General features: G+C 39.6%; 1 protein-coding gene across 7 annotated transcripts in view; it reads left to right on the forward strand.

Moving 5' to 3' along the window:
* Window positions 1-14,069, forward strand: part of DNAH6 (dynein axonemal heavy chain 6) — a 209,259-nt gene that overhangs the window by 120,516 nt on the left and 74,674 nt on the right. For all 7 annotated transcript variants that reach the window (XM_032780286.2, XM_032780290.2, XM_032780291.2 and 4 more), the window contains 8 exons: window positions 1,045-1,199; window positions 3,022-3,253; window positions 7,870-8,022; window positions 8,478-8,618; window positions 9,582-9,824; window positions 10,605-10,772; window positions 11,453-11,688; window positions 13,742-14,003. In XM_032780286.2, the coding sequence (XP_032636177.1) occupies window positions 1,045-1,199; window positions 3,022-3,253; window positions 7,870-8,022; window positions 8,478-8,618; window positions 9,582-9,824; window positions 10,605-10,772; window positions 11,453-11,688; window positions 13,742-14,003 (1,590 nt within the window). The remainder of the gene's footprint in view (window positions 1-1,044; window positions 1,200-3,021; window positions 3,254-7,869; window positions 8,023-8,477; window positions 8,619-9,581; window positions 9,825-10,604; window positions 10,773-11,452; window positions 11,689-13,741; window positions 14,004-14,069) is intronic.

Raw genomic sequence — 14,069 nt, forward strand, 5'->3', positions numbered from 1 at the left:
TAAGGCAAGGGTTCTCAAACTTGGGCCGCGACTTGTTCAGGGAAAGCCCCTGCCAGTTTGTTTACCTGACGCAGCCACGGGTTTGGCCGATCACAGCTCCCACTGGCCGTGGTTTGCCGCTCCAGGCCAATGGGGGCTGCAGGAAGCAGCACGTGCCGAGGGATGTGCTGGCCACCACTTCCCGCTGCCCTCATTGGCCTGGAGCAGCGAACCTCGCCAAGTGGGAACCACGATCAGCCGAACCTGCAGACGCAGCAGGTAAACAAACCGGCTCAGCCCTCCAGGGGCTTACCCTGAACAAGTCATGGCCCAAGTTTGAGAACCCCTCGTTTAAGGGACAAATGTGCATATTAGCAGACATATCCAGGATAGAGGCTTCAGGGACCTGTGGAGAGAAATTATTTCTCGCACAGAGTTTACATGTTCAATTTTCATTATTTTTCCCTTTACACAAGGACAGCTTTTGCATTTCTTGGACTCACTTCTGCAAGCAGTAACTGCTGCCCTGTAAGAAAATCTTTTGCAATTAGCCCCAGCTGAGATCTCATTATGATGTTTACTGGGTAGGGAAGGATTCATGTGGAATGCAGGTTACAACTGAGTAGAAGAGGCAAGTAAATAAGAGAAAAACACAACAGCTGTATTCTTTGAACTAAATGCTAAGGGTGATTTGGTAAAAAATGAGGTCTGGAGCATAGCTAAAAGTGTGATTAGCGGTCAGTTGCAAACTTTAGCCACAGATATGAAAGAAGTGGGGAAGTGAGACTGCTCTTAACAAACTGCAAAGCTAAAATGAAAATGGATTTAATCCCTGATTTTTTTTTCTTTTTTTCCCCAATGAACACATTGAAGTCAATGGGATCTGCTGGGTATTCAGCACTTAGGGTACCACTCAAATGTCTAGCTATGAATTTAGGAGCCTATCTCTAGGACCCAAGCATTGAAAATCTTGACTAATAATTTATGGAGATTTTAAGTACTATAATTTCTGTCCATTCATTTTGATCTCATTTCTCTTATTTTCCTCAAATAATTTCCTTTCAGATCGGCGCAGAAAAAGCTGATCGAATATATGAGGATCTGACTGATACAGAGAAGATTATATCAGTTTTACAAGACTACCTGGATGATTACAATATAACAAATTCTAAGGAGACAAAGCTGGTGTTCTTCCAGGATGCCATCGAGCATGTTTCAAGGTACAGGACTGTTTAGTTAATACTTAGGCGGTATCGTTTTAAGGTAATAGTCAGATCAGCATAAACAAGTGAATTTAAGTCATTTTGAGAAGCGTTTAAATTGTGTGACTAATCACAGGTGTATACACTGAAAAGATGTATTAAAATACATACAGAATTAACCATGGAGCCCCTAATAAGCAAACATACTAAATTAATCCTGCCCTCAAATGTAAACTGGTGGTCAACCTGAGATGGAAGGAGGTAATTGTCAGTCCATGAAAATGGTGTAATCCCATGCTGAACCCTGAATCAAGAGTGTGCCCAGGTGCATAAGTGGAGTGAACAGCCATCTGCCATAGCCCTCTGATCATCATGATACCCATGAAATCCTATGCTGCTTCAGAAGACTTGTCGTCAGCATAGACATTGAATTCACTGGGCACTGTCAGCCTCTGCAACTCCATTGGCACCTAGATTTTTACATATAGATTTAGGAGTCTAATTTAAGGCACCCAGACACAGAAGTTTTGATCCTAGTGAACAGAGAACCAAATATTCAAAACATAGTCTCCATTTGTGTGTATGAACTTGGCAGATGCAATCTGCGGCTAGACAGATACAGTGTGTTTCTGGAACAAATCTGTATACTTGTCACTTGTACACACAAAATATAGAATTTACCGAAACCACTTATGTGCTCAAACCAAACCAAATTAAGTGCAAATCTTTTGCCATGTGTAAATTCTGTGATTTTAACAGTACACAAAAATTGTGTGTGCTAATATTCTGAATGTGCACAAATAGAGGCCAGATTGAAGAAGCTTCTTTGAAAATTTGGCCAACAATTGATTAGTAATGATATGGCACAATTGGTAAAGGATTTAATCTAAAAGGGAGGTTTGATGTTCATGAGATAAAGCTTCTAGAAAGCTGAAGTCCTTCCAAAATCAGTCCAAAATGGAAATCAACGGTGCAGTCCATCAATATTAAACTTGGTTAAGTGGCATGTTCTCAAAGACGACGGAACGTATCTTGAAGTCCCTGTTCAGTCCAGACTCGACCTGTGCAGTTTATTTTCTCTACCCAGGTATACAATTATATATCTATGTATTAGTATAATTTATATTTTTTTAATAAATATATGGCACATATTTACACTAAGACTCCCACCCCTCTACAGTGTAGAGCAACTTGAATAGGGAGTAAATATAATTTATGCCCACTTTATGCTTCCAGAGCAGTGTAAATGAGAGTTACACCCTGAATGTGCTTGGTAAAGTAAGCAATTAAAAAGAGTATTTTCCCAGTTGCCTGCCCTGTAAATTCCTCCTGCAAAAAGCCAAACAGAATTTTCCAGAAGTGTTTTCTTTGAAATTATCCACAGTAACTAACTTGTTGACGTCAGAATTTGTCAAAAGTGATTTTGAATTAAAGATTCCCTCTGTTCGATAGCCTGACTGGGATGGGGGATCCAGGATACACTGGGTGGGTTTTGACTGCAGTGGGGGGAATGCCAAAAGGAGATTGAGTTTTGGCTGGTGTGAATTTATCTGAATTAATGCAGCTAGGTCAGTGTGTGAAATGTCCCTCTGAGCTTGGCTTGTGTGAGTCTGCATGTGTTCCCTGCCTAAGCCACTGGGCAGAGCAGGGAATGTTTTCCACTGGGCCCCTGGCACTGTGCAAGGGAGGCTTCCATTGTTTGGATTACAGAATTACAGGACTTTCACTATAGTATCACACCTGTTTGATGCTCCTGTGATGCCTTAATGAGACTCCAAGAAATAGTTGGAAAATTCTATCATTTTTACTACTTTAAATTCTGTGCTTGATTTTCCTATAGAATTGCTCGGATGATCCGTCAGGAAAGAGGAAATGCCCTTCTTGTTGGAGTAGGAGGTACTGGCAAACAGTCTCTCACTCGACTTGCCTCTCATATATGTGGGTACAAATGCTTTCAGATAGAACTTAGCCGTGGTTATAATTACGACAGTTTTCATGACGATCTGAGGAAGCTGTATAAGATGGCAGGAGTAGAAGACAAAGATATGGTTTTCCTCTTCACAGACACACAGGTATGTTTAAATAGGTCAACCAGAAATGCAGTTGGCTTTATCATTAAAATGTTGTGGCATACACTATAAAAAGCTATTTATTTTTATATGGTGTTGTTTATATGGAGTAAGAAAATGCTTTAGAGTGAGGCTCATAAGCTTAAATCAATAAATACAATCTTATAGTAATATATGAAAAGAGGAAGCAACTCAGAGGAAGGAAGAGGAGAGTTCTTGGTAACTGAGGTAGTTACCTCCAGCTTTGGGGAATTATGGGAAAGGGCTACAGGAAGAAGGAAGAGCAGACTTGAGACTGCAGGGGAATATGGTGTCAGACAGGAAGAGTGGGCCAAGATCATGACAGGACCAAGGACAGAGTTTCAATCTTGTGCAATGGAAAGGATGAGCGGAAGGTATAAATCTTCTCCCAGAAGTGAAAAATGAGGTCAGTGGAGCTGTTCTGATTTACACCAGTTGAGGATCTGCCCCATTGACTTCTTGTTCAAGGCTCTCAAGAAATATAAAGTGATTGATATTAGTGAAAACCAACGATGTGATCAAGCAGGATGAAAAAAGGACAGGTCATGATCAGAAGCCAGAAGTAAATAATTAACTATGCAAAGGAAGGTATTCTCAGTACTGAAAAAAGATACATTAATAATGTACATAAGCTGTTGTATCTGTTTACTTACCGTAGAAAAGTGTTATACTTTTCCTACTGGAAATAGATCAGGGCATCTAAAAAATACATCTGAATTTTACGATTTATTCCCTGAGCTCAGACAATATCATTTCTATGAATAAGCTGTGATCTGGAAGAGCGGGCTAGGTAGTGACTCACAAAATAAGCATGGCAAATATCCCTACCTTCCCAGTTTCTATATCCTAGAATGTATCTGAATCCAAGTATCCCTGCTATGTGTTCGTTAACTTCTGAGAATTGAATATGCTTTTCCACATCACAGCTAATTTACAGGCATGCTTCTGTGTGAGCTCTGCTATGAAACAAGCAAAATGGCTCTCGTTCGTTTGGATACGCTAAGTTCTTCTGTGTATACTTTCAAAGCCATACTTGCAAAAGCAGTTTCTCACATTTTGCCTTCAGAAGATTATTTTGCTAGGCTCCTATTTGTTAATAGGAACTACTTCAACTTTGTGCTATAAAGCTTAGAAGTAGCCTCCTCTGAAGTTGTGATCAGTTCAGCAATTGTACAGTAAACAGCTTTTGATCTTCCTTTGGGAGCTGAAGGCCAGATTGTCAATCTTTTACTTCCAATGAGGAGCCAGTAATGATAAGTATTCCCAGTAATGGTAGTGGGACGCTGGGAGTGAGTAACTGCTCACCAAAGAGAGTAAGGGGTTCTGGCCTTGAGAAACTGTTCTTTGATTAGTGCTGTAACAACCACAAATCAATTACTTAGGGCCAGGCTGGGGCTAGTCTCTGCACAAAGGAGAGGGAAGAGTTCAATTTACTGTTGTCTTCCCATTCAGTACCCACAAGGTGGGCTGAGCAGCACCGGCTCTGTTCCTAGCTAGCATCTCCACAAGCTGTTTGAATGGGGCTAGGGAGAGGGCAGGGTTGTACCCAACTCGCACCTGTGAGCAATGTTTGCTATGCATAGCGTGGCACGTATATTGTACCCTCTCCAATGGTGGCAGAGCCTACTGCTTTGGTGTGTGATTCTGGAGGAGTTCTGACAGAATGCCTAACAGGGACACCAGCTGCAGCGGAGCTCACTGCACATGCCCCTGTGTGCTTCTGCCTGCTGAAGGCAGAGCCTAGCCCTTATCTGAAGGAACAACTTCCTGGACTACATCAGGCAGCTTATTTCTTGCTTGAAACTTTTCATTTCCTATCTGTTAAACCTGCATTCAGAAGCTGTATAGAATTTATTTGACTGATTTTCTTGAGTCTTAAGATGAATAATAGAAAGTAATTTTAGTATATTCATTGACTTTTAAGGCTCACAGTTTTCACAAGTATATTAATATTAACATGTACACTGCACGAAAGCTTGTTATATTTGTGCGAATGAAGTCTCTCACAAGTCCTTAGCATAATCAGTAGCTCTGTTTGACAAGGTGAGAAAATAGGTTGCACATAAAGAAACTACCACAAAGTCAGACAGCATTTGAAGAAGTGGATGGCATATGCCGAAATGAACTGCACAGGATCGTTACTAGTGTAGGGAAAGCCAAACTACATGAAGAACCAAGATTCTGTACTATTCTCAAAATGCAATAGAATTCAGTGAAAATGAAGGAATACAATGTGAAAACCTTGGATTACTGCAAAGAGAGTAAAAAAAGACTTTTTTTTCTGTGAAAAAAAGACTTTGCAACCTCTGTTGCTCTTTACACATTTCACAGGAGTTTAGCTTCTGAACAGAGATTCTACTGGCATTAAAGATTCCCACTATTCGATAGCCTGGCTGGGATGGGGGATCCAGGATACACTGTGAAAAAAAGACTTTGCAACCTCTGTTGCTCTTTACACATTTCACAGGAGTTTAGCTTCTGAACAGAGATTCTACTGGCATTATAACCTGTTGGCATTATTGATAGTTTATTGCTAAGTAAGAGCAATAAAGTCTCAATGGCTGGATGAAAAGTAGAAAATGACAGAAAATTTTAGGGATATATTGCAAACTGACTTTCCACACTCTGTAGAGATATGAAATTTCATCTACCTGCTATTATGCTGTCTTCATGAGAGGTCGGAATATACACAAAACCAGCAATAGTAGCAGAGAGATCTGAACCTGTTAGGTTCCTGATATGTGCATCATATAAAAAGTAGAAACCTGATTGATAGAGAGAGAGTTTGCACAGGGTTGCTGGTAATTACCTGAACATTTTGCAGTAATTATTAAAAATCTCTTTTGGTTAATCTGAAAAGTGGCAGTTTAACAACATCCCATTGCCATAACATGATACACTGACACAGCAAGGTTCAGCCTTTGTGCTGGTTACTCCAGGGTTTAATCATGCTCAGGGTTAAAAAATGGTACCTTATTTCCAATTTGAACTTTGTTAGCTGCTTCTTCTTCTAGACATTTAAAGTCATTATGTCATTGTCTGCTAGATTATAGAGCCCTGAACCATCAACTGTTTTCTTCCTGTGTCAGCACTTCTAGCCCATGATCAAGTTACCATTTAACTTTCTCTTCTCTAAGCTGAATAGACTGAGGTCCTTATGGGTATGTTAAGCACAAGCTTGAGACCAGGCTCAAGCCTAACATGCCTTGTGTCCACGCACCAATTGTGCTAACCTAGGGCTTGGACTTAGGATCCCAGGACCCTGCAGGGCTGGAAGTTCTGAGCCCATGTTAAGCTGGGACCTAGGGTCCGAGCCCTATTGCTTTCCTGTGTGTATGTGGCCCCAGCTTGATTTGGGTCCCAGAAGTCCTCTGGATGTATCCCAGAGTTCTTGCTCCCAGACGAGTAGCACTGCAGGCAACCAGCGCAGCAGCCAGAAGCACCATTAATGCCTGACCAAGTGTGCTCCTCCTTCCTGCTTGTCCCACAGTTGCTCCAGCTCCTCCTCCTCAGGGCTGTGAGGAGCTTGCCCAGAGCAGGGAGTAAATTTGCCAGATGGGAGGTGGCTCTTGGCCACTGGGGTGCCAGGGTCACTCCTCCTCCAGCTGTGCTGAGCCGGGAGCACTGCCATTACTCCTCTCTGCAGGGCAGCTGCTTGTCCCCCACTCTGATCTCTGGCTCTTGCTCCCAGGCCCTACCTCTCCCCCTCCCCCACCCCTGCAGCTGCAGTCTGCATGCTGTTACTTCAGTTAATTCCTCCTGTGGCAGTGGCTCTGGCTCTGGCTCCGGCTGCTTCTCCTTGCAGAGAAGTTTTGGGGCTGACTCCCACTCGCTGGCCTCACAATGCACAGAGCCTGGGTGCCCCTGCATGTGCAGCCTGAGGGAAGGCAAGGGGGTCCTGGCAATAAGGGACACAGAACAGAGTGGGGACCAAGCAGCTTCCACGTGTGTGGGCTGTCCCTTAGGAGGTGGGCCATATCAGGAGATCAGGCTGTGAGTGAGAAGAATGATCATATAAGTGGGAGCACTGATTATCTGCAAAAAAGGGAGGGCTGTGTTGTGAGGTACAGAGGGAGAAAAAGGCTATTCACCTCTTCAGAAGCAGCTTCTTCTGATGGTTGGTTGGTGGATAAAAGTATTGGCCCTCAGTTTGAAGAGTAAATGCAAAACTGACTAATATCAAAATAGTCACGTGACCATGAGCACAATAAACTTGGCCAAATGACAGATCCTACAGATAATATCAATAACTTTGAAAGATCGTAATCAGTGATCATACTGTGAACAGTGTGTGTGAATCAGATTAGAGGCCACACATTCGTTAAAACTTCTGGACATAGGGGAGAAAACAAATGAGGAAGACCTGTTTTGGTTTCCTAGGTAATATTTTGATGGTATCTGTTTCAAATATTTAACAGATAAGGATTTTCAAATACATTTTTCAGTTAAAAACAAAGATTTTTCTTACAATTTTTATAGCTTATAAATTCAGCACTGTTATTTTTATATTCCTGATTGTTTTCTCCTTATTTACACTTAACAGAAGACGCACACATTAATTCATTTGACATCTAATATTTATAAAATCTTATCTATAGATTGTTGTAGAGGAGTTCTTAGAAGACATAAACAATATTCTCAATTCTGGGGAAGTACCTAATTTATTTGAAAAAGATGAATTGGAACAGGTTCTGGCACCTACGAGACCCAAAGCTAAAGAGGCAGGAATACCAGAGGGAAGCAGAGATGAGGTAGGAGAAGTATTTCAAATATTAGTTTATTGTATCCGATAACATTGTAAATAGATGTTACTAAAATTCTTGTTTTCAAAGAATTAAGTATAGACATTCTAACACATGCCTTATATCTATCTCTTATTTATCTAATGTATCTAATATGAAAAGAGGAAAACATTACATTTTGTTTATGCTCAGGAGGATCAATTTCCAGGACTTTTAATAAGTACTTCTGTTCTGTCATATGTGGACAAAATATGTGTATTCCACCCTGGGAGAGAAGAGTTCAGCTGTTCATAGACAATTTCTGAGATTAGCTATAGAGGTTAGAGATGGAAATAGCCTGTTAGATCGTTCAGCCAAAGCAGGGTTGTTCCCTGCAGTACGTGACTGTACTAGATTTCCTTTGAGCAAACAACCTCATTGTCATCTCCTTCATTTTTTCCGTATGCTGTGTTCTTTTAAAACAGGTATTTCAATATTTCATTAACCGAGTTCGTCAGAAACTGCATATCGTTCTCTGTATGAGTCCTGTAGGTGAAGCTTTCCGAGCGCGATGTCGGATGTTTCCATCCCTTGTGAATTGCTGTACTATTGATTGGTTTGTGCAGGTTTGTACTAAGATCCACAGAATAATAACTTTGAGATGTCTCAGTAATAAACACTGCTATTATATATGCTATCTAATAAAAAATCAAGTAAAAGTCTAGCTTCCTGAATGTCATCTAGGATTATGTGACCTATGTGTTAATTTTCAATGACAGTTAATTCCAAGATTCTCATTAACTAGAATATCTTGAATAACTGATTGCGGTTTCTACTCAGTTGATGATAACATATTGGATCCTGGCTTCTCCTTCAGTCTGAGACATTTCACAAAACCACAGGCAGCTCAGACTTGTCCACAGGGCTCCAAGGATTGACATCCTTTCATTCGTTGACCAGATTCTCTGCCTCCAGTGATGCAGACAAAGCTGTTCAGCAATCCTGCTTTATCCATTGCAGTCCTTGCTTTAAAAGTGGATATGGGAGCAGAAGCCAACAATCTGCCCCCATCTTCCCCTCCGCCCCCCACGCTCTTTACTGTCCTGTAGGGGACTCAGATTTCCAAGGCTTTGGTCTCTAAAAGAGACACGATGCTTATCTTGGTTTGGTCCCCTGTCCTCAGTCCTGGTATAGCAGGCCAAACAGAGCAAGCTGAAGGTCTAGATGACCTTCTGAGGAGAGACACAAGAGGATCACTGCCGTGATTTCTGTCAGCTTGCACACCTTTGCTTTGTCATGTGATGACGTTCCACATCTACATGGCTTGTAGGAACCATTAAATCCACCCCAGCCCACCAAGTCTTATCCAGAAATATCTCATCAAAGGCTGGCCAGTTTCAATATCACTGGGCTTGTGGAATTCATAGGGACGTTTGATCAGGTTTTTTTAGTATAATGTACTCTTTCTGCAATGATCTAGAGAAAACATCTAGTTTGTATTGAGAATTTACCCTTTTCGCCACAAATGTTGGCTTTGACTGTGATGAAGTGAATGACTGTTATTCCGATAATCTTTTTCACTTTTGCAGTGGCCAAGAGAAGCACTTCTTTCTGTATCAAGGACATTTTTCCTGAATGTTGATCTTGGAAGTGACGAGTTGAAAGAGAAAGTTTCAGTAATGTGTGTAGATATTCATATGAGTGTGACTGAAATGGCAGATCGATATTATGCTGAACTGCGGCGACGATATTACACAACACCCACTTCGTATTTAGAATTAATCAATCTCTACTTAATCATGCTGGGGGAAAAAAGGAAGCAGTTGGTTTCAGTAGGTTTAATTTTATTAAGCAAAAATCTCTGCTTATTGCATCTGAGAAATGTGTCTTACTTCCCCTCAGATTTTTGTATTACTTTTCCTTCATAGTGCAGCAGCTTCAGAGTTTACCATAAGTAAAATGGCTTGTAATTATTTTGTGGTAAACCAGCCCAATTTTCCTTTTCCAAGTACTGAGTATTAAAGCAAGGAATTTTTAAAGTCTAATTTACTTTCTACTATTGGTGCTTTTTGTTACCATTTTGCACTTCATTCACATGGAAAATGAAAAAATATGAGTCATTTCACTTCCCCATCTCTTGTCCTAGGACAAGACACTTGGGATACAAACGTTGCAGCACAATGATTAAATCAAAACCAAAGAAAAACAAACAAACATTTTTATTGATTTTTAAACATTGCATCAACAGATTGCAATAATATTCATGTTTTTAAAATGTTTTATTTAACAAAAATCAATGTTGAGCCTAAACATCTGGCAGCTTCTGTTTGATAAGCATGATCATGTTTGCCAATTTAAATGGTTTTCCTTTTATATCTGTATAAATATTGTCACAGCCATACTAACATAACATTTTTATTATAGCCACCCTTAAAATAAATTTATTATACAAATTATTTATAACATAATTTACAACTGATATAAAACTTATATTGCATTGTGTTAAAATATATTTGTGCATAAGTTTATATTTTTATCATGTTAGAACTTTTTGGAAGTACCGTGTTTGGGGAAAGTATTTAGCTATATGAAATGTTTTTATTGGGCTGCAGGCTCGGGATCGAGTGAAGAATGGCTTATCCAAACTATTAGAGACGAACGTGCTTGTAGATAAAATGAAATTAGATCTCTCAGCTTTAGAGCCAGTCCTTGTAGAGAAATCAGTGGATGTGGAGGCTTTAATGGAAAAATTAGCAGTGGATCAAGAAAATGCTGATCAGGTACAAAGAGTTATCTTGTAATATTTATGAGATAGCATGTGTTACTGCTCAATAATTCATAGATACAGTAATGGGTTTAAAGATTAATAATTATGGGCTCTATGCTATCCTCTTTTATGTGACATACTGAGGAGCACAAGGGCCTAAAAGTGCAGAACTGAGCCTTGACAGGGATTACAGAAAGGGAAAGGCAGTTAGACTGTGTCCTGCTTTTCTATAGTGTAGCTTCTACAGTACAAATGTTTCTTCTATGGATGTAGCAGAGTTTATGCAGATATTTTCCATGTTAGTTAATGCCGCTCCAAGAAGCCTTAACATTGCTTGTGCACTCCGTGACACACATCTCAGGGGTTATGGCTGCTGAGGTAAGGTCAGTAGCAATGCAGCCAGCAGTAGGCCAGAGCCTGAGGCCTATAGGATTTGGTCTGTCCTTGCAGATCCTTGGCCTTTGCTCCTCAAAAATACTGGGATTTTAGTATCTTTCGCCAATTAATAACTTTCTGTGTGTGTCAGGACCAGTGACACTCCTCTATAATTCTGTTTTTCATACTTTATGTATAAAACCAACAATGCAGAAGTGAGTGTTAAGCAAACCCATTAAAGAAACAAGACAGAACAAGTTAAGCCATTTAAATCTTTGTTGCATTTTGAAAATATTTCATTGCACATTTAATTTTGAGGTTCGCCGTGTTGTTCAAGAAGATGAAGCTATTGCAAAAGTGAAAGCAGAAGAGACTCAGGCAATTGCTGATGATGCTCAACGGGATCTGGATGAAGCTCTCCCAGCTTTAGAGGCTGCAAACAAAGCTCTTGACTCTTTGGATAAAGCAGATATATCTGAAATTAGAGTTTTTACTAAGCCTCCAGATCTTGTCATGACTGTAATGGAAGCTATCTCCATTCTTTTAAATGCAAAGTAAGCCATTCACAGCTATATAGTATTTTGTTTTAATTTATTTTAATCCATTATTTGTTAATCTTTTTCTTTGTTTTTCCTTTGATTTTTCTTCCCACCCTTCTCCTCCCACCTCTCCCTTAGTGAAATGTTTTCTATAATGGTACCTACTTCTACAGTAAATTCACATTTTAATAGGAAGAGTACACTAATGTGGAGAATATCTTTGGTTGGATCAGAGCATTGTCTCTTTGACAACTGTAGTCACAACTGCTTAGCTTTGTTTTGTGGGTCTCTCACGCAAAACAGCTTCTACACTTTTCTCAGAAAAATGGTATCATCATCCACTGTGATGTGGTGATTATATTTATGAAGAAGATTGACCTGAACCAGAACCCTGAGTAAAAACACCCCTGAACTTTGGGGACCTTCAGATCTAGATTGGCATCTATAATTCATAGCTGGTCTCATTCTCTGTAGTGAGCTGGACTAAAACTGCATGTTGAACTTACTGAACTTTTTCAAAGTTTCAGAACCAGTTCCAAATGTTGTGTCTTGGGTCCATCACAAATTTATAGTAATGAATGAGGAGAAGAAAGGAAGACTAAATTATAGGGTTACGTTTAATTGTGCATGACATAATTTGTGTCTTTGATACAAGCAATTATTTTATAAGAGTTTCCAAAATCTCTAATGATAAAACTTGTCAGCTTTGATGTGCTTGGGTCAAATTCTAGTTTCTTGAAGCACAAAGTTGTATGTCTCAAGCAATGAAGCAATTAACGTCCAAAGAGGATGTAGAGATTTATTACAGCAATAAGATATCATAACAAAACAAAACAATGAAAAGCCATATTTTAGATAATGATGCTAAAATATCTGGCGTGGTAAACAATCCACATTTCAAAAACTGAACATTCCACAGGTCAAATTCTCCTTTTTTACAGAATATTGGAGTATTTTTTACTTAAAGCATAAGTTCCACTGCGTTATTTACTCCCAACTATATGGATTTTTAAATCTTGACTATAAATAAAGTAGTTTTTCTTTAAATAAACCAAATGTTTTATTTAATTTGAGATTGAGTTACTTTTTAGTAAGCCTCCTCTCACTTCTACTTTGAGAATTTCTCACTGAGCTCTTGGAAGCTGCTTTTTTTAACCATTAAGAGACTGATCTTCTTTTCAGCTTTTGCTGATGAGTGTTTCCTAACAGATATGTCAGTGCAAAAGTCTCTTGGCTAGATCTTCAGTTGGTGTAAATTGGCATAGCTCCAGTGACCTCAAAGAAGCTACATTGATTCTCACCAGCTGAGGATCTGATTCTCTGAACTTCAAGTTGGTGGTAGATTCTCCATAAGTACCACATCCAAAATTTTTGATTAAGATGACTTTGGATTTTCATATGAGCCAGTCCAGTTTTTTTTACAAGCTTGTGTACCAGGGAAGACTAGATTCCATGGTTTCAATGTGAAAAGAGTTTATTACTTTGACAGGACTAAACCATATAGGAAGTTCACATGGTTGTTGGAGAGAGAAACAAAGGCCCAGCTCTTTGGTTAAAAGATTGTCTCAGGAAATTAAAGTACAGATTCATACCTGTTGTGGCTTGGCTGGAATTTCAGAGTCAGAAAGGCCATAGGGCCCATTCTACTAGAAAAGTAGCAGGTTTGGCAGCCTGCCTTTGTCTATAGTTTATCTGAAATCCACAGAGGTGCTACCTGTAGTTCAGTTCACACTTTCACAAAGCATTAGTCTCTCAAGTCTAAGTGCCAATTTGGAGCAGCAGAGCTAGTCTTCTTATAATAGCACTTCTTAGCCTTCATTCGGAGGCCTAGCCCTTTGCTTACATGTGTCCTGCAGAGGAGATCTAGTCTGTAGCACTTTTATGTTAATTACATGTGATATCGAAATGTAAATGCTGTTGCTATGTTTTTATCAAGCACTAGTTGTGGTCAAGCTCTTCAAAATACTGTACAAAGCAAGAGGAAGTGGTCTGAAAAGTGCAAATTTATTTAAGATCATGTTCTCAGGGCATGTCTGTCTCAAATTCCATTACTGTTATTTTCTTTCAGGCCTGACTGGGCAACAGCAAAACAGCTCCTTGGAGATTCCAATTTCCTCAAAAAACTTTTAGAATACGATAAAGAAAATATAAAGCCTCAAATATTGTTAAAGCTTCAGAAATACATAAATAACCCAGATTTTGTGCCTGAAAAAGTAGAGAAGGTGTCCAGGGCCTGTAGGTCAATGTGCATGTGGGTGAGAGCCATGGATTTGTACTCTAGAGTCGTGAAAGAAGTTGAGCCAAAGAGACAAAAGTTAAATGCTGCACAGGTGCGTGTTTATGTCACTAATGTCTTTTATTTGCTAGAATGATAACTTTGATATTATTAATTTTTT

The sequence above is a fragment of the Chelonoidis abingdonii genome, chromosome 6 (assembly GCF_003597395.2).
Source record: "Chelonoidis abingdonii isolate Lonesome George chromosome 6, CheloAbing_2.0, whole genome shotgun sequence".
In the NCBI taxonomy this organism is placed as follows: domain Eukaryota; kingdom Metazoa; phylum Chordata; order Testudines; family Testudinidae; genus Chelonoidis; species Chelonoidis abingdonii.